Raw genomic sequence first — 18,419 nt, 5'->3', positions numbered from 1 at the left:
CAACAAAAAAACTAGAAATTTTTAACTTTAACAGACCAAAGATACTTTGGAGACGCCAATATTATGAAAGGAAACTAGTACTAGTCAGTTATATTACATGACATTTTTTTAAATATCGTGGACAGTTAACCGACTGGCAAATCAAGGGTTTTTACCCCATAAGAACCCAAATCGGTCAATTTCCTATTAGAATTAAGGCAATTGTATAATAATATAATACACCAATTGGATACCAAAAAAAAACATCAAACGTTCAAAGCCAGTTCGGTTTATAGATGAAATAATACAAAAAATATGTATGGACTTGTTCTATTTGAAAATAAAGCAGGCCCAAACATGTTTAAAAATTACACCCAACCCTCAAAATTGCATTCGATGTGGGAATTGGCTGGATCTGAGCCCGAAACTAGCGTATAGGTAGGCCAACAGAATTTTCCTAAACAAAAAAGCAAGTCAGTTGGTTCGGCAGTAAAATCGAAGAAAAAATTGTTCCAATTTTTTTTACCAATTTCCTACAGCCAAAGGAAATTGGTGGTAAAAATCGAATTAATTTAGTCCTTAAGCGAAACTCCAAAACGAGGAAATCATTTTGCAGCATTAGAAAGGACTATGGCTCAATATATTAATACGAAAAAGCGAACTGTACCTATCAGGATGCTTCTTGATTCCTTCTAGAACCTGTTTGTCGACTGCCTTCTGGTCAACTTTCCTCTCCTCGCTCACTTTGTACCCCTGGAAACCCAAAAAATCACTTGTTAATAAAAAATCTCGGTTTTAGAAAACAATTGTTGGCACAATTTAGTCAGACAGAAACGGTTGAATCATGAAATGTTTTTTTCCAGAAGTTTTCCATCATAATAAAAGCAATTATATTTTAAGGAAAACTGAGATACGTACTTCCTTCTTCTTTTGGAAGACATCACCTTCTTCCTTTTTCGCCCTCTTTTCGCGCTGCCGTTTGAAGTATTCATCGTTGATTTTATCGTCAATTTTCACGGTACTGATATCGATTTTCGTTTGAGTGGCAATCACGTATCTTTGACTAATGCGTCTCAAAGGGCAGGCGTTGATCTGGAAAGGCCCTTGAAAACAACAAAAACTGTCAATAAAAACTGCCGATGAAAAACACCTTAAAGATCAATTGGAAGAAAAAAAAAGCATTTCAGACATACATTCGATTTATATCATGGGCATTCGTAAGGTGTCCTAAGTATATTCATCATGTTGAGAAGAGAAAGCGTGTTTGTAATTGATTGATAACAATTTGTTCAGGGGGTGTAACGGGTTGACTCATGTTCTTACCAGTAACTAAGAGAAGTCCTGATTGAAGCTGCTTCAAGAAAACTACCCTTTTGCCCTTGTGACCTCCAGCCAGCAAGATCAGAACAGTTCCTGGGGTGATGCTGGGACGAAGAGTCCTTACATGATTTTTAAAGAGCCGCTTTCCTGGCCTCTTCTTAATTCTGCAAGTGAACAATACAGAGTTTATATTGCGTGAAATACACCCGAAAGGGCTGAAAAAATCATCATAAAAATTGAGTTTCACATGTGGAAAACTGTTTTATAAATTCCCTTGTAGAGTGAAATTCATGGTAAAGTTTTCATTGATTTCGTCCTTAAGCGAAACTGCAAAACAATACTGGATCTTGCAGCATTAGAAAGGACTATAAAACACGCGGTTTCCATGAGGTTTTTTACTCACTTTTCCTGCGTCGGGTACACTTCGCGCCGCTTCTGAACCAGCACAACACGTGTGCCTCCATTCTTGTCTCCACCGATTGGCTTTACAACCACTTTGGGCTTGCCGGGTTTCTTTGTGGGAGCAACTTTCTTGCCCACAAACTTGTAAAGGGCCTTCTTGTGGTAAACCCTGGATCTGGAGAACCGAACAACTCCATTCCCCAGGTCGTAATTCCTGGGGCGAGACTTTTTGCTTTTCTCTGCTGGTGCCATCTGAAACAAGTAAATATCAAGCTAGAATAACGTGGCCGAATCTCATTAGTCGCAAACTGATAAATGAGCTTTCAGTGTTCTAAAACTATCGACATAAATGCTTCAGCGGTGTCCTAAGAATCAATTCATCATATCTAATATGGCCTGTTAACCATTGTAACCTCGTTTAAAAAGTCGTGTTTTGCTCGAATTCCTTGCGGAAACTTGCGAAAATATTAAATACACTAACTAGCTAAATGCTTACATAAAAGGAATCATGGTTTACATTCACTAAAATAGTTAAGATGCTTGGAGAAAAAAAGGAATGTTTCAACCTAAACTTAACACTGCGAACTCACCTCTACAAACACCTTCTATGAAAGACTGAAGGATTGTTTGTAGAGCGTTGACATCGACTGATCGACAGTGTCTAACCAATGGTGCCAACCAAAATGGCATTTGGAACACAGCGTAAACTGAGATAGACGCGAAATTTTCTAGGTTTTCAGGCTATTGTGTGCGATTTTTAACAGTTCGGCTTATGTTTAGTTACGATAATTTTGTAGAAAACGTTTCGAGTCACTTAATAAGTTTTCAAATTGTTGTTTTTTTTATCAAGCTTGGAAAAGAGGAGTTTGATATTTTTCAGTCTGTTCGTAATGGCAGGTTGGAAAGGCTGTGTTGGCTCGCTCCGGGAACATTTCAGTAAAATTCCAGTTTCTTCGAATTTGTCCGCGGAAAATTGTTCAGTTTCAAGAAACAGGAGATTTTCCTCATAGTTTCCTGGTGTTTTTCTGTTCAATAGTGCAAATTCCGAGGAAATATTCGAATTTTCCAGTTAGGGAATTTCTGACGTTTGCTGTCAGGCTGTGTAAATCGCGATTACATAGCTTCTAAGTTTCTCCCCATTACTAATGGAGCATTTCCATTTCCACGCAGAACTAGATCACTTATAAATGGTAAGTTAGTGTTTTCTAACATTTATGCCCAATATTTACCTACCGCTTCTTCAAAAACATGTGTTTTTTATTCAGCTGTTCATTACTAAAGTGAATCAAGTTTCTAAATGAAGACAATGCAGCTCAGAGCAGGAAGCACTTGAAAAGGGAATCACAGGGTTGATTTCCTTTAGAAAATAAATAAATAGTAGTTTGGGATGAAAGGTTGAGTCGCTAGATAACCATTAGTTGCAAAGAGGGAGCAATCGGGGAGACATCGCGTTGCAAAGATGGCGGAAATAAGAAGGATGTGATTATATACAAGCAAATAGTGAGCAAATTGCAAAAACGCTGAAAAGTAAGTAAGTAATCACTAATTGTACAAAACCTATCTGTTTTAAATTCAGCGGTTTATTACTGAAGTAAATAATGTTTCTAAATGGGGATGAGGTACTTCACAGCAGTAAAAATTTAGAAAGAAATCGCCAAAGCCAGTAAAGTGCAAAATTTTGCAAATGTACCAAGTCATTAAAAGGCATTTGTGGCATTTTTGTCGTATTTTTCAGAATACGGAAGTGTTGAAGTAAACCCTCGTTTTTATTTTCCTTCCTGACGCCTTGAAACAATTTCTTAAAGAATAAAAGACGAAAATTACGTTAATTTGATTTGGTTCAAAACGCTTTTTGAATAAAATCCGATGTTTATTTCTAGAAAATATACTACTGATACTGGTACTGATTTAATACATTTTTTATTTAAAAACATTTTTTAAAACGAGCTACTTTTAGTTTATAATAAATTATGACTTGAGTTTCCGCTTCCACCACACAAATATTCGGTAACGAGTTGGAGAGGACCCAGTGTTGCCACTAGTAGACCGCTGTGAAGGCCTAATTTCCTGAATAGTTAAAACAATTAATCAAAACCCAGGCTGTAGCTGTGTTAAAACCTCAGCGAATTGATTCAACTGTGATCGAATTTCAGTAATTTTTAATGGTAGGAGAAGAATATTTGTTTACGATGCCAATGCTACCAACCGGGGGTGAATAACAATAACTCACACCTGCACTGGAAATCAAGAGACTCTTCGATAAGCACAATCTTTGTTTACAAACATTTCCCGTCCCTCGAAAGGAGTACTGTTCGACTGGTGGAAGTTACGATCGCTCCTTACCTAAATGAATATCCTCACTTTGGATTAGTAAGTGATCGTTCGGTGCCCGAAACGGTCGAACTGGTTACGTAAACGCATATCTTCGGCATAAAATTAGAAAGTTGCGCCAGTGATCTCTATTTTCTATCAGAAAAATCAACATGGCGCTGAAAATCAAGTGCAAGTACTAATCGAATTACGGGAACAAAGGTTATCGTAGGATGGATTTAAAAAAGTGCGAGTGATGTTAAAGGGCAAATCTAGTGTAGTTTCAGTTATCAAGCTCTATACTTTCAGAAGGTAAGTAGGTCTTTGACCTCTTCTACCATCCACAGCCTACATGGAATGAGGGCCTAGAATAAAATGCTGCACGTTTCTTCCAGATAGCATAGAGTGCCACGAACCGATTGCCTGTTGTGATGGCAGACAGCCAGGGACAAACAGTCGAATATCAATGGGCCTACTCCATCATGGATTCCAGCCGGGTGTCCACTTTCGTCATTTCCATGCTGCTGATTGTTTATGGCAGTTTTCGAAGCCTGAACATGGAACAGGAGGCGCGGGAGAAATCGCACGGGGCCACCAATTGTTTACTCAACCCATCTCAAACCGTTCAGCCTGAGAACAACGTCCAAACGTTGGACACCATGCATGCTCTATGTTTACCACTTGGAGCGAGCATCTCTTTGCTGGTCATGTTTTTCTTCTTCGATTCCATGCAAATGTTGTTTGCGATTTGTACGGCAAGTAAGTAGGTACTGACTGGCACATTTTCAACCCAGTCCAGGGTTTTTCCGCCCATTTAAGCAGCCAGGTGTGAGTAGAAAAGTTAACGTTCAAGCAGTCTTGCAAAGAAAATAGTCCCTATAGTTTTTCCTAGGCGATTTTTTCTCCCAATCTACTGTGGACAGTCCAAATCTGTATTTGTCGATCAGTCGAGTCATTTTTCATTGTGGCTTTCGAAGGAAATTCCTTTTAGAAGTTCCTTTAGACCACACTTTCGAAAGGAAGGCCCCACTGCAATGGAAGAAATCGAACTTGTTCAAAGTTAAATMCATTGCTGACTTCATGCTCTGTATATCTAAAGGGTTGCGGAAAATGCATCGCGTAAGGGCTAAAAGCCATAACTGTAAAAATCAWTTCCTGCAAGTTTTTGCAAGCGGAAGAAGAAAAAGGGACAAACGAGAGAATTATGGAGAACACAAATGAGAGATTTCAATTGAAATGATTGCGGTCAGTAAGCTGSAAAATACAACTCAAAACGAAATGAAATGAATKAAATTATGAAATAAARTATGAAATTATTAGAATAATGCACATTKTTTTCCAAAATTGACAAACCGAATAGAAGAAAAAGTAGAATGAAAYTATGGTGTTGCGACAGCGACTGCCKRAAAAATCATCAAGTATTTTAACATCCTGTATATGATAATACTCCAGGATTGAATTCGTCAATTAAATTGCTCATAAAAATCAACCGATTTTAACACGAAAGAACTGGTGGTCTGCATATTGAACCGCAAAATTTATTTTATTGCTTGTGATTTTATTATTCTTGTTTGCTTACTGGCTGCTGCGTCTGTTCATTTAATATTAATGATTTTTTTTAGTCGAAAAGCTCTGGAAGTATTGAAACTGGTGAGGGTTTTGAGTTCTGCAAGCAAAAGTCCAATTTTCTTGAAGTATTTTCAGTTGCTCTCTATCTTGGTGATTCGCAAAATGAACTAATGTTGAGAAAAATTTGGTAAAAATGCGATTTCGATTCTCCTGTGTGTCTGATGCCGCGTCCAGTCCGAACAAGCCAAGCCTGAGCCGCGGCAAATTCCTTTAAAATTTAAAATTTTTAAAATTTAAAAATTCGAGACACGGACAGAAAATGCATATTCTGTCGGTGTTTTGACGAAATATCAAAGGAATTTTGCCGCGGCTCAGGTTAGGCCTGGGCGCGGTGTTAGATTTTCGCAGTCATTGCTTGAAACTGGCGAATTTTTCGGGCTTTGAGCCATTTCGACGTTCCTCAAGCACTTTTCCGTAGCACTTTATTCGCCCAATTAAAAATGTTTTCTTCTACCTTAACCGTTATTAAGTTGGCAAATCTTTATAATAAATGTCGACGAGCCGAGAAAAGCAAATAAATAAAATACCCAAGTAGCAAATAGTCTAGATTTTCATCAACTAGACATCCTGATTCAAATTCAACATTGTGGTTTTGCCTACTTTGTTACGTAAAAGCAAATAAAAACTCATCAGTTTCATTGAACTTCAAATTTGATGGTTTCCTTGACTTTGTCCATCTTGATCTACTAATACTGAATAATCAGCAGTGAATTAAATTAAAAATCCCACTTGCAACTTAAAACATTAAATTTTCTGTCTGGCTGCCGAGTGCCGTTCAATCACACATTCGCAGAAATAAAACCATACGTCGAAGTAACATTCTGACCCTTGCATTCCATTAACAATTGCTTAACTAACGCAACAGAAATGTGTAGATCTGCAATTACAATTGCATTAATGAGTATATTGCGGTTTGCAACCGCAACAATTAGACGATCTAAATGTGTCGTTCTATTGTGCTGCTGCGAAATGCATCCAAAGCATTTAATAATTGTGCAATGTTTCCATTTTTCTTCGCTTGTTATGAATTTAATTATTCATTGTCTGATTATAATCAGCGAAAAAACAGCAGTTTCAAGCGGAGTCAGTTCTGCATAGTGAAACTCAATTTTCAACAATACATTCTTTCCTTCTATAGAACAACATATTAAATTCTCATTGCCACTTTACCAACAGAACTAGCGCTTGTCTATAATTATGTGGACTAAATAACGATGAGTGTGTTCAAATGCAATTACTTTTTTATCAGTTTAATAGCGGCTACCTACATGCCAAAACAAGGACGATATCTTAATCGATATTTCGCCTCTTGGAATCGTATTGAAAATGTTAATGCTGCTTGATTTATAAGTCTTCTCATCATAGATACATGCAAGGGTTTCCACGTATCGGTTACTGAAGGCAAAATGAGGCCACCAGAACAAGCAACTATGACAATGAAAGTTCAACTGTGATCTGAAAAACTGACTACAATAAAAACGATTCTTCACTTCACCGCTTTGGCGAAATAATTCCGTGAAAGTCACTTCTTGTCGCTTATTTCGAATTGAACTACGTGCCTGTCGATTTTTAGGCAAACAATTAATTAGATGGAGAATTTACTCACGTTGCTCGTTTCCATTAGCATACTTAGACGCAAAAGGCGTGGAAATTTTGCCACCGATTGCACTGTATGAATGGGTTTTATTGGAAATTAATCGAAAGTAAACGTCCAGTTTCCAACATAAGAAACACTGATGTTTGCGGGTTTAATTGTTCAAAATTTATGGGTTTTCCGATGAAAGTTAACACGTAAAATCTCAGTCTGAATGTAGGCTATTTTTGCATGTAGCCTATAAACTATGTACATACTTAACGTTTTTTTTTTTAGTAATTGCTACGGTTGCTTTGGCCTTCCTGCTTCTTCCAATGTGCCAGTACATAATCAGACCATGTTCGGATGGAACGAAGATATCTTTCGGGATATGTGGCCGATTCACTTCAGCCGAATTACTCTCGTTTTCCCTATCCGTCTTCATCGTTTGCATTTGGGTATTAACAGGTGAGCTTATCAGCACAATGCCAAACCATGTTTGTTTGGAGCCTTATCTTATGTAAATAGTTGGGCGAAGGGAAAGTCACAATATCCTGCCTGAAAGCCAACAAAAACATGCTTGTGCGATTAAAATGGCAGTGTCGGAATGGATGTAATCTTTCGCGTTATGTAATGCCCAGTCAATTTGTATGGATATGGATAGGTTTAATGGGGAATAGTTATTTTAGAATGTCCACGATTTATTTGCGATTTTATGATACAAAAACCCTTTTGTTGTCGCTCCTAACTAATAGAATTGTTTTTTTTCTTTTCACTCTTCAATGGCAATCATAGTTTTCCATTATTAAATTAGGACTGTATTTCAAACACTTTTTCTGAACTTACCGATTTGGTTTTTTCGTTGAAAAGCTTTGAAAGAAATGTTCCAGACTCTAGACATTCAAGCATGCAAAAGTGGGATTATGGCTCTGTTTATACATGTGCAATGTTACCATTTCAATTAAATTTTAACCAACTTCTTGTTTGCAGGTCATTGGCTATTGATGGACGCAATGGGCATGGGTCTATGCGTTGCGTTCATAGCGTTTGTCCGATTGCCCAGTTTGAAAGTTTCCACCCTCCTGCTGACTGGCCTGTTAATTTACGACGTGTTTTGGGTGTTTTTCTCCTCGTACATATTCAGTGCGAATGTTATGGTTAAGGTGAGTCTCCCCCACGTTTTTTAACGGATGTTGCTCACTCAATGCTCTTTGCAGGTCGCCACAAGGCCAGCGGAAAATCCAGTCGGTTTGGTGGCTCGGAAATTGCACATTGGGGGCGTTGCCAAAGAAGCGCCCAAATTGAGCCTGCCTGGAAAGTTGGTGTTTCCCAGCATACATAACAGCGGACACTTTAGCATGTTGGGTTAGTGATTTGAAGTCCCATTTTTTTCATTTGGGGTTTATAATGTGGATTCGGCAGGTCTTGGCGATATTGTAATGCCCGGTCTTCTGCTGTGCTTCGTACTACGCTATGACGCTTACAAGAAATCTCAGGGCTTGGCCGCGCCGGGCTCAAAACTCACTTACTTCCACTGTTCCCTGCTCGGCTACTTTCTGGGCCTTTTGACTGCAACAGTCAGTTCCGAAGTGTTTAAAGCGGCACAACCAGCGCTGCTTTATCTGGTTCCATTTACTCTCTTGCCTCTGTTAACGATGGCTTACCTCAAAGTAAGTATTAAACTGTTTGGAGTTGGTCTTGCAAAGCCCGAAGCGGTTTCAAGATTGAAGTCCTGTGGCTCTAAATCAGTAAAGTCATCTTATGCATGTGAAGTTTTAGCAAGATTTCCAACTAAACTAACCGTTTTGGAGATTGATAATTATTTTTTTCTTTTAGGGTGATTTGAGGAGAATGTGGTCTGAACCGTTTAAGTCTTTAAATGTAACCAAACATTTACAAGACGTGTGATATAAATAAACTGATGGTACAACCGTTACTACTTTAGGACGTAACTCAATTACTTAAGAAGCAGCGCAAAAAATCGGTGTGCTGATTTGAGCGTTGGTCATCAATGCACCGATTTTTGCGACAATGAATACCGAACATGTTATCATCGAGTGGCTGAATGAAATGTTTTAAGTAAGACATTGAATAATTTCCAATAATTTGATGATTGAACGTGTGCCGATGGAGTTGCTCTCTTAACGTTTTTTAATTTCGTTTTCCACTTGTGAAGTGTGCGATCGTTAGGAACTGAACTGCAAAGTGCTTAGAATGATACATCACGATTTGGTTGAAAGGTTTTGTAGAATGATTCTAGAGGATTTACTTTTAAACAGTACTCACTTTACATCAGTCAATAACTTAGTGAAATATTCCGTGTACATAAGCCCAACTAGGTGAAATTTACTGATTAAGTTTATTACGCTATTCTATATGGAACACTGCTACAAATACTTTAAAGAGCACATTATTTATTTGAACTTTACATGTGCAAAGACTGAATTCACGATGTATCAACTTTCTTGCATATGCTAGAAGGAGACAGGCCACCATTCGTTTTTGTACGTAGCTGGTTAAGGACGTGACCATTTCATCAAGCTAACTTGTAATATGTAGTTTTTTATTTCCCGAAAAGTCTTCGATGTTTAATTTGTACGGGCCATCCCTATATTTACAACAACAGGCAAGAATTAGGAACCGAAAGCCCATTACATTATGACTACTGCCTCTAGTTAATGATTATTTTTTCTGTGATAGAGATAAGAATGTCTTACTTCCACCCATAGAGGAATCTCTCTATAAAACAAATCTCACTCTAATTGTGACATTAACGACGCGTTTTTCCATCCCTTGATTTTCAAATTACTGTTAATCTGTTGATAGTGTACATATTGATCTAACGAAATATTAGCACATAGTTTACATTGATGATTCTCGAACAAAGGATTGTCGAAATATCTTTTCGAATGATAACATGATGTTTTTTTCAAACGACAAATACGTTTTTGTATGTTTTTATTTACTGATTTTCGACGCAAAAAATGCATCATTTTAAATGGCGTTTTGTTATAGAATTATAGTATTATTAGAAATCTATCAAAGCTATGTTTTTGTTTCTGTTTACCTGGGCAGTTTGCGGATTAATCTCTATTTTTTCAGTGAAATATGACTATTTGTTCATTAAAGGTAATTTACCGGTCGCACATATTTGAAAGGATTCGTGTCATTTGAGTTGTGCGAAACAAGGCCTCATTAGTGGTAATTCAAACAATGCAGCAACGATTGAAATGACCTGCCGACAGACCGTGTAATGATCTGCATCTAATTTCGCTGTTAATTGGGGCCCATATATGGGGGCTGTGTGCTTTTGTTTATAGTCAGTGCCAATCAAACGAGGGACAAAAAACGAGGAAAAATGTGCAAAACTATGCTCATATTAGCTGCATTTGTGGCCATTCATGTAAGTAGGGGGTTTGTGTTTTTTTATTTTTGAATTAAGGAGGTTTCTAGGAATGCGGCATTTTAATCAGTCGGTATCCGGTCGCTGATCATCCACAGTGCATTTGGGTTTGGTACCCGAAATATCCCCGGTATCCTACAAGAGTACCCTTGAGTAGTAAGTAATAAAGGTGGTAAAACGTTTTAATATACGTAAAACTTGTTTCAGCAACTGTGCCGGTGCAAACCACAACAGTAACAGCGGCTGAAGATGCCGAAACGGAAGCTGAAGCTGTTGACACGCGAGCTGTGGAAGAAGCTACTGCAACCGAAGCTGCTTCAACTGAAGCAAATGGTGATGCATCGGTCGAATCCGAGTAAAACCGGAGTTGAGGCAAAGAGCGCAGGCTGCAAATTAACCAAGTACTGTATACTTTGATAAACGGTGCTCTTTTATTAGAAAAGTATAAAATCCAACCGGAATTAATGGTTTTGGCATTAACCGAAATTTGGCGGCGCGTTTCCTATTGGACCCTGTCCCCAGGGCCCTTGTTGGGTCCAGTTCATGGGCGGCGGTGCTGAAGTAGTTGTTGTAGTGGTGGTGGTTGTTTGATTAAATTGACCCCAAGGGTTCCATTCGCCTCCTCCACCTCCACCTCCCTGTTGCCATGGACCCTGTCCACCTCCTTGCTGGCCTCCTTGTTGCCATGGACCCTGTCCACCTTGATTTCCCCCTTGTTGCCCACCTGGGGGGCCTCCCCCTTGTCCGCCTGATGATCCCCATGGACCACCTAATATTTTATAATAATCATCACATCAAAAATGTTTTTTGCCTAGGGGTCTTTGAAATAGTGGGAATGACGAGTAAAACGTGATAAATATCGAGTAACTGTGGATGTAGGTAATGAAAATGTACTTACCGGGTCCTCCAGGTGGGCCCCATTGGGCTTCGAGGGTTTTCTGAAACATTAAGACCAATGCATTATGAAATGCCTGGTTTTGATCACATTTTAAGTCCGAAATTAGGACGGGGAGCAGCTAAAGCCGAAGTTTAGAGTAAAATGGCCTGAATTTATGAGAGAAAATATATAGAACAATGATGCCCACAAGTGGATTGCGTTGAATTTACAACTTAAACGCGTAATTACACCCAATGATCGCATTCAGACACCTTGAAAAATGCGAGACCCAAGCGCAGAACAATAACATTTTGTCGGGACATACGACTGGAATGTAAATTTATCATTTTTTGGGTGTTTAATATGCTACTTTTGGGGTATACTAAACACGAATCGTATAAATCTTATCTGAAAAACCTGTTGCGTTTTCAAGCTATTGCGTATTAAAGTAAATAAAAATATGAATAACGTAAATATTTTCAGATTTGGTTGTTTAAGGCAGCAGCTGGGAGCTTAATTAAATCTGTTTATTTGTGACAATTTCAGATAAAGAAGCTGATAAGCCTACAGTATTGACTTGAGCTAATGCAGCACCTGCAAAGCAACACAACAATAAAATTAGAAAAAATTAAAAATAACTGTCGTTTGAAAACGCACAAGTTTTTGTCTGAAATAGACCCAAAAAATGGTAATAAAGTTGTTATATACTTACAAATAGGATACAAAAGACCAAACATGTTCTCAACAGAAACCCCATTTTGCTGCGGCCGCACGGTGCTAAATAACTAAAAGTGCTATTATGAATGACTGTCGGGTATAATTTCTTTATTTAAATACTTATATTTGTATGAATTTTCGGCGGAAGTCGATGAATCAACCGTTAGCAATTGTCACAATTTAACTACAGTAACATGTCAATTTTTCATCCAACTTAATTGATGTTTTTGTGCAAATTAACACAGCATGTCCGAATTAGTTTTATTAATCTACCCCTTTGCCGTGTCGCGGAATTCGATAATCGCTAGCAGACAAAAGTGAGGCAACTAGCAAAAATAACAATTACGCTGATGGATTTGTAGTTGAGTATTTCGGTAGTAAATGTTCATTGGATTCAGTTTGTTCAACACTGATGTGCCAGCTAAAACAATCATTTATTTAAACATAACTATATTTCTGCATTTTAAAGCATAGTTACACTATTTACAACCAAGGTATAATAAATAATTCAAAAGTGAACGTTGAACTAAGGTCAGAAAATTATAAAAATATGTTTTATTGTCCTAAATTACTATTTTTTGTCACGTTCAATATCTGCTTGCTGCCTGTAAAATTTTCAGATCGACAGCAAAGAAACAAACACGCCACAAGTAGCCCTAACACAGCTAATATAAAACGGCTTTCAAATACATCATTTAAAGCATAGAACACGCTAGTCTATATATCGCTGTACTAATTAGTTCATTATCACGTTGATGAAGCTGAAGTCTTAAAATGAACTACTGGGCATTTAATTAACAAATTTCAAAAAAAACTACCATGAAAACCAGCCGCATGTTAAATCGTCATGCAGATGCTTAAACACGTACGTGTGAATGAGATAGCATTGTTCGAGACAGAAATTTCGGTGAAAGCATCAATCAACTTTTGAACTTTCATCTTAAACATGGTAAATATTTCAAATCAAACCTAAGCTAATATGATTAAACAACTAAAAACACACGCAAACATTTGTATATACACAATACTAGGCAATTCAAAAAAACAACAAACCAAGCCGACACTTTGAACCGTGCAAGAGAAATAGAGAGGAAACATTTCATTAGAGGCATATTTTTGAGTTGCCTAATAAAACCTTAAAACCTAAAAAACAAAATATCTTAACTTTTGGTCATATTTGCTTTTTACCTTTATTTCTCTCTAGTACTCTATATCTAGCGTATAATATCAACTTGAAAGTAATAATAGCAGTAATTCTCTTAATTCGCGTCCCTTACAAAAGCATAAACGTTATTGTTTGGATTTTGATTCGAAAATCGCCTTCATGTCCTTTATACAGTATGTCGGGGACATCTTTTCCTTTCTGAAACACAAGTCCATTTCCTGTAATAATGTTTTTTGGGGACACCCTGTTATATTCGACTTACCTTGGACTACCCTTGGTTTCCAAACTGGTTCTTCGAATTCTATCCAGCTCCGTTTCCCTTTCTCTGGTCTCGAAAGTGTGTCGTCGTCTCTCTTCTTTGAGTAATATATCGTCATCCCGTCGCTTTTGCCTGATGAAATCTAAATCTTTCAAGTCGCCTGGTACATCATCCGATGAAATCAGGCCTGGTTTATCATCTGAAATGAATATACTTTAATTAGAGCGAGCCGTTGATAAGAGTGGAACATGTTCTTACCAATAATACTATTATGTTCCAATTTTCCAGTCTTTTCTCTTTCTAGCGAGTTCCTCGCAAATTTGTTCTTCTCGCCCCTTAGGGAAGATCGATTAGATCTGGGGAGATCCACGGTGATTGGTATGGATTTGTGGTTTTGCTGCTCGAAAATGGCCGCTCGCACTTTCAAGCTGTTCACCATTGGTGGTGGTTTCTGTTCCTCCTTGTGTCTGGATTCGCTCGGTGATCGCGACGGGACCGTAGTGGTTAGGGAACTGAGACTCCGAGCTGGACTGGGCGCGATTGCCTTTGAGGGATTAATCTGAAGATTCAAGCAGCGTGATTCGAGGTATATTTTTAAACTTGTGCAAACTACATACGGTTTTCCCAGGACTAGAACTCGAACTGTTCCGTGCTCGCTCCTCAGACATCCTCGTTTCATTCATACTTTCACTTTCACTCTTTGTACTTTTTCTTCTACTTCTAGACGGTTTCTCCTCCTCCGCCATGTTCAGCGCTTCAACTGAGTCCTCTTTACCCTTATAAATCTTCAGTCTGCTCAACAGCACGTCTTTGTCTTCTCTGAACGACTCCGAGCTGTTAATTTTTAAATGCTTTTTCTGCATTACCAATCACCTGCTACTACTCACCGGTATCTCTCACTCAAAATACGCCTCCTTTCCTCCTTGTACTTCTCGATTCTCTCCCGTTTCTTTTGCTCTTCGCCTTCATCATCCGGTTTGTCGCCCAACAGATTTATTTTCTCATTGCTATGCGATAAATGCAACGACTCCATTTGACCGTCTTCATCTTTGGGCAGCGATTTTGGTTGATTTAGTGTTTTTGGCAACGAGTTTGTTTTATACCTGCAAAGACAAATAGCGAAATTATTTTTTTTATTGCTGCATACAGACTGGTGCAGTTTCCAGAGTGGACCGGAGCGAATGGAAAGTCGACATGAGATTGCATTAATGTTTCATTCACAAAAAACTTCGTGAAGGCGGTTTAAGTTTGGGTTCAAAAATCAAATTAATTAATAACAGGCAACGGGGGAGTCCATTTTGCAATAAAACTTTCTTTGTTTAGCTCGCTGTTGGATGTTTTGAAAGAAGAAAATTGCGCTGCTGCTTTTTCATATATAAAAATCACTTTTGGATTCTTCGTTCAGTTCGAAAGAAAAGTTTTCTTTGAATTTCTCTGCACATCTAGCGATTTCAAGTACATAATTCTAGAAAATCATTTAATGAAACAGTATAAAATCGAAACATCAATCTGTGATTGATACCTGTTCAAAACCGTGCAAATTTCATTCGAATCGCAGTCCATCATGTATTTTATGTTCTTCTAAGTTAATAATTTCGCGAAATCACGCACTCTCTTAAAACATCAAGACAAGAAGAAACTTGAACTTTTCGCATTTTATAGAAAATATAAAGGTCTAAAAATCAAATATTTCACACAGCTCCACGTCCTGCTTTAAAACAACCTTCAACTGGAAATTCTCACAGTTGGTAGAAGAGAGTTGTTTCACAAAAATTCAATTTGACTTGGCTTGAAAAGATGTTTGAAAAAATCTTCTAAAAAAGATGAAAATTTTATTCTAAAGGTTAGTATGTATGTATGTATGTATGTATGTATGTATGCATGCATGTATGTATGTATGTATATTATCACTTAATTACGCGCCCTCGTTTAAAAATTCGCAGCTTCTAATCCAGAGAAAGTAGTCCCTGGAAATTATCACTTATTACAGGAAACATTTGATTCTGAAACTGTAAAAAACTCATTAGATTCGCAAAGCAAAACGATTATTTTCAGTTTTATGAAAGCCGCTCTATAAATGAAAATGAAAAACTACGTTTGCGCGCTCTCTTTAAAAAAAATCCTATCGTTTAATTCAAGACGAGCAGCAGCTTGAAACTCTTACAATATTATAGCACAGACTTGATTCTCCAACACCCGCAAATTTCATTCGAATCGCAATAAGTCTTGATTTTTTACAATTCTCTTGATTAGACACCAATACGGGCGATCCTTTAAAAAATCATAATTCTCAATTCAGAGCAAGCAACAACTTCAAATTCTGAAAGTTATAGGCACAAAATGCAGAAAACTAGTAAATTTTATTAGAATTGAAGTGAACTATGATTTTTGCGTTGTTGCTAAAATTCATAATTTAACACAATTATTCTCTGGTCCTTATAAAAATATTTACTTCTAATTCAGACCGAGTAGCAATTTTTTTTAAATTTTTGCCAACTATGAGAATGCTGGCCCAAAAATAAATGACTTCACAATTTTCTTTAAAAAGTCGTCAATCCCGACCGCGAGTAGCCATTTGAAACTCCCACAGTCTGTAGAAGATACTTGATTTTCAAAAACCTGAAATTTTCATTAAAATCGCATGCGAGACGTTCTGTTTTTGCTCCTTACATACGCATTGCGCTGCAGTGCATGCTAAAGGTTTGGCCTGTGCAAACTCCCTTCCACAGAGGTCCTTTCAAAACCCCCCAAGAGTATCTATCGTTCCTTGAAAATTCCTGCTCCGGAAGCCCAAGCATCATGTAAAGCACATGTAACTTACCCTATATTTTCATCAAACGACTTTCTGCGTGAGCTCGTTTTCAAGCCGCACTCCTTCTCGAACTCGTTCTCGTCCAACGACCGCGTTTTTATTTGATTTTTCAAGTTTCTGGCTCTCAAACAAGGCGGAAGACCATCCTTTTCATATACTCTTCGCAACTGGCACAATGAGCTGGCGCCTATGTTCTCATTTGCCATATTTGCGTCCTCTGGTTTTTCCGCTACTTTCGGTTCTTCTTTGCTGCAATTAACTGCCGTTGATGAATGAGAGCTGAGACTTTCTTCAGAGTGTTTGTATCGTTGGCTCTCTGATAGGCTGGATTTTCTTACGGGCGTAACTGGGGGCCGAGGTTTTTCCTTTTTCTGCAGAAAAATTAACAGATGAGGCAATTTAGACCGCTGCTTGGTTGGCGTTGTACTTACAGAACTATTGGGTTTCACTTCGGACAATGTGTCGCAGCTTTTGTCTTCAAATATGCTTTTCAGGTCTTTGACAAAACACCTTTCAGTAGATTCTTCGATACTGGCCCCTGCCAGTAGCTCGTCAGTCTTATTTGTCTTTTCAGTCCTCAGTTTCTCGCCCTCCAGGTTCTCGTACACGTGATTGTCTTCGTTTTCCAAAGAATCAAAGTTCGATCCATCCTCCTTATCAGCGGCGACGTTTTCTGGAGGTTTCTCCGATCCTTCCATGTCTAGTAACGCGTTCACTTCGTGTATCGATCTGCGAAAGTACTTCACTTGCTGGTAGATTGCGTTCTCGTCAAACGATTCGGATTCTTCGGATTTCCGTTTCTCGTTTTGCAGACTGGATCTGAAATAGATGTTCAGTAGTGGATAAAAAGACGCATGCGATCAATCAAAGTGTTTCTGACCTGCTAGGGCTAGCAGGAATCTCTCGATTGGGATTGAAGTCGATCAGATTGTTGCTGGAAGTGCCGATCACGTTCCAGTCATTGTCGCGACCGAGAAGATTTTCGCTGCTAAAATTCCTGCTGTCCGTAGTGGTTGGGCTCACGTTCGGGCTCAAACTATTTTTCGATGGGCTGATGGGTGTACTGATTGACGTTTGGCTGGTGGTCATATTTTCTGTTGAACTCTGCATCACCTCGCTTAGGCTCAAATCCGGGCTTAAACTGGAATTGAACCAAATAAGAATATTTCATTAGGTGATTCAAATATTCGTTTTTTACATTAGAAAAAGTGAGAAAATTGGGCCTGAAATTGAGGCAAACTGTTCTAATTGAAACTAATGGGTTTTTCGGGTTTTTAGGCCGTCGTTCGGTAGAATTTCTTATTGACGTTTCGCAAGCACGAGTGGCTTGCATCTTCAGAAGTGGTTTGCTTGAACGCTTACACTGTTCTCATCAGAACCCGTTCAGTTCTGCGGAAGAACTGAACGGGTCCGAAGTCCGTTTATATTTTCTATAAAATGCGAAAAGTTCAAGTTTCTTCTTGCCTTGATGTTTTAAGAGAGTGCGTGATTTCGCGAAATTATTAACTTTTAGAAGAACATAAAATACATGATGGACTGCGATTCGAATGAAATTTACACGGTTTTTAACAGGTATCAATCACAGATTGATGTTTTGATTTTATACTGTTTCATTAAATGATTTTTTAGAATTGTGTACTTGAAATCGCTAGATGTACAGAGAAATTCAAAGAAAACTTTTCTTTCGAACTGAACGAAGAATCCAAAAGTGATTTTTATATATGAAAAAGCAGCAGCGCAAATTTTTTCTTTCAAAACATCCAACAGCGAGCTAAACAAAGAAAGTTTTATTGCAAAATGGACTCCCCGTTGTCTGTTATTAATTAATTTGATTTTTGAACCCAAACTTAAACCGCCTTCATGAAGTTTTTTGTGAATAAAACAGTAATGCAATACCATGTCGTCTTTCCATTCACTCCGGTCCACTCTGGAAACTGCACCAGTCTCTATGCAGCAATAAAAAAATAATAATT

The 18,419-nt window shown here is 38.0% G+C and overlaps 4 protein-coding genes, 1 long non-coding RNA gene and 1 other non-coding gene across 13 annotated transcripts in view; 2 read left to right on the top strand and 4 right to left on the bottom strand.

Moving 5' to 3' along the window:
* Nucleotides 1-252: 252 nt before the first annotated feature.
* Nucleotides 253-2,386, bottom strand: LOC125504200 (60S ribosomal protein L6-like). Of its 2 annotated transcripts, none has more exons than XM_048665852.1 (6): nucleotides 2,292-2,386; nucleotides 1,703-1,953; nucleotides 1,303-1,463; nucleotides 898-1,082; nucleotides 647-732; nucleotides 253-436 (listed from the first exon to the last, which is right to left on the bottom strand). In XM_048665852.1, the coding sequence occupies exons 2-6, from the start codon at nucleotides 1,951-1,953 to the stop codon at nucleotides 361-363; spliced, it is 759 nt and encodes a 252-aa protein (XP_048521809.1). In that variant the 5' UTR covers nucleotides 2,292-2,386; the 3' UTR covers nucleotides 253-360. The 2 variants fall into 2 exon arrangements, with proteins under 2 accessions (XP_048521809.1, XP_048521811.1); XM_048665854.1 differs by lacking the exon at nucleotides 2,292-2,386 and adding an exon at nucleotides 2,198-2,285.
* LOC125504334 lies at nucleotides 485-613 on the bottom strand. Its single transcript, XR_007281446.1, has one exon. It is a non-coding gene; the product is annotated as a small nucleolar RNA psi28S-1192 (small nucleolar RNA).
* A 1,420-nt stretch (nucleotides 2,387-3,806) lies between the features above and the next one.
* LOC109544020 (signal peptide peptidase-like 3) lies at nucleotides 3,807-10,261 on the top strand. Its single transcript, XM_019914005.2, has 7 exons — nucleotides 3,807-4,323; nucleotides 4,407-4,770; nucleotides 7,511-7,681; nucleotides 8,204-8,376; nucleotides 8,431-8,578; nucleotides 8,636-8,883; nucleotides 9,050-10,261. Exons 2-7 carry the CDS (start codon nucleotides 4,443-4,445, stop codon nucleotides 9,119-9,121), a joined length of 1,140 nt encoding a protein of 379 aa, XP_019769564.1. The 5' UTR covers nucleotides 3,807-4,323; nucleotides 4,407-4,442; the 3' UTR covers nucleotides 9,122-10,261.
* LOC109544023 lies at nucleotides 6,875-8,428 on the bottom strand. The gene is made up of 2 exons (XR_002172546.2): nucleotides 8,060-8,428; nucleotides 6,875-7,771 (listed from the first exon to the last, which is right to left on the bottom strand). It is a non-coding gene; the product is annotated as an uncharacterized LOC109544023 (long non-coding RNA).
* A 46-nt stretch (nucleotides 10,262-10,307) lies between the features above and the next one.
* Nucleotides 10,308-11,077, top strand: LOC125504201. Its single transcript, XM_048665857.1, has 3 exons — nucleotides 10,308-10,616; nucleotides 10,667-10,772; nucleotides 10,824-11,077. Exons 1-3 carry the CDS (start codon nucleotides 10,572-10,574, stop codon nucleotides 10,973-10,975), a joined length of 303 nt encoding a protein of 100 aa, XP_048521814.1. The 5' UTR covers nucleotides 10,308-10,571; the 3' UTR covers nucleotides 10,976-11,077.
* LOC109544017 (GTPase-activating protein CdGAPr) overlaps nucleotides 11,026-18,419 on the bottom strand; it is a 43,859-nt gene continuing 36,465 nt past the window's right edge. For 6 of the 7 annotated variants that reach the window (XM_019914003.2, XM_019914001.2, XM_019913999.2 and 3 more), the window contains 10 exons: nucleotides 17,327-17,587; nucleotides 16,878-17,265; nucleotides 16,456-16,817; nucleotides 14,522-14,737; nucleotides 14,252-14,468; nucleotides 13,893-14,193; nucleotides 13,638-13,833; nucleotides 12,206-13,573; nucleotides 11,515-11,554; nucleotides 11,026-11,385 (listed from right to left, as the gene is read on the bottom strand). In XM_019914003.2, the coding sequence (XP_019769562.1) occupies nucleotides 13,501-13,573; nucleotides 13,638-13,833; nucleotides 13,893-14,193; nucleotides 14,252-14,468; nucleotides 14,522-14,737; nucleotides 16,456-16,817; nucleotides 16,878-17,265; nucleotides 17,327-17,587 (2,014 nt within the window). In that variant the 3' untranslated portion in view covers nucleotides 11,026-11,385; nucleotides 11,515-11,554; nucleotides 12,206-13,500. The remainder of the gene's footprint in view (nucleotides 11,386-11,514; nucleotides 11,555-12,205; nucleotides 13,574-13,637; nucleotides 13,834-13,892; nucleotides 14,194-14,251; nucleotides 14,469-14,521; nucleotides 14,738-16,455; nucleotides 16,818-16,877; nucleotides 17,266-17,326; nucleotides 17,588-18,419) is intronic. The other variant, XM_048665848.1, reaches the window with a different exon arrangement.

Source organism: Dendroctonus ponderosae, unplaced genomic scaffold (genome assembly GCF_020466585.1).
Source record: "Dendroctonus ponderosae isolate FM_Combo_2020 unplaced genomic scaffold, Dpon_F_20191213v2 Dpon_F_20191213_4, whole genome shotgun sequence".
Taxonomy (NCBI): Eukaryota; Metazoa; Arthropoda; class Insecta; order Coleoptera; family Curculionidae; genus Dendroctonus; species Dendroctonus ponderosae.
Note: the sequence above shows the minus strand (reverse complement) of the source record. Positions and strands in the feature narration are given on the sequence as shown.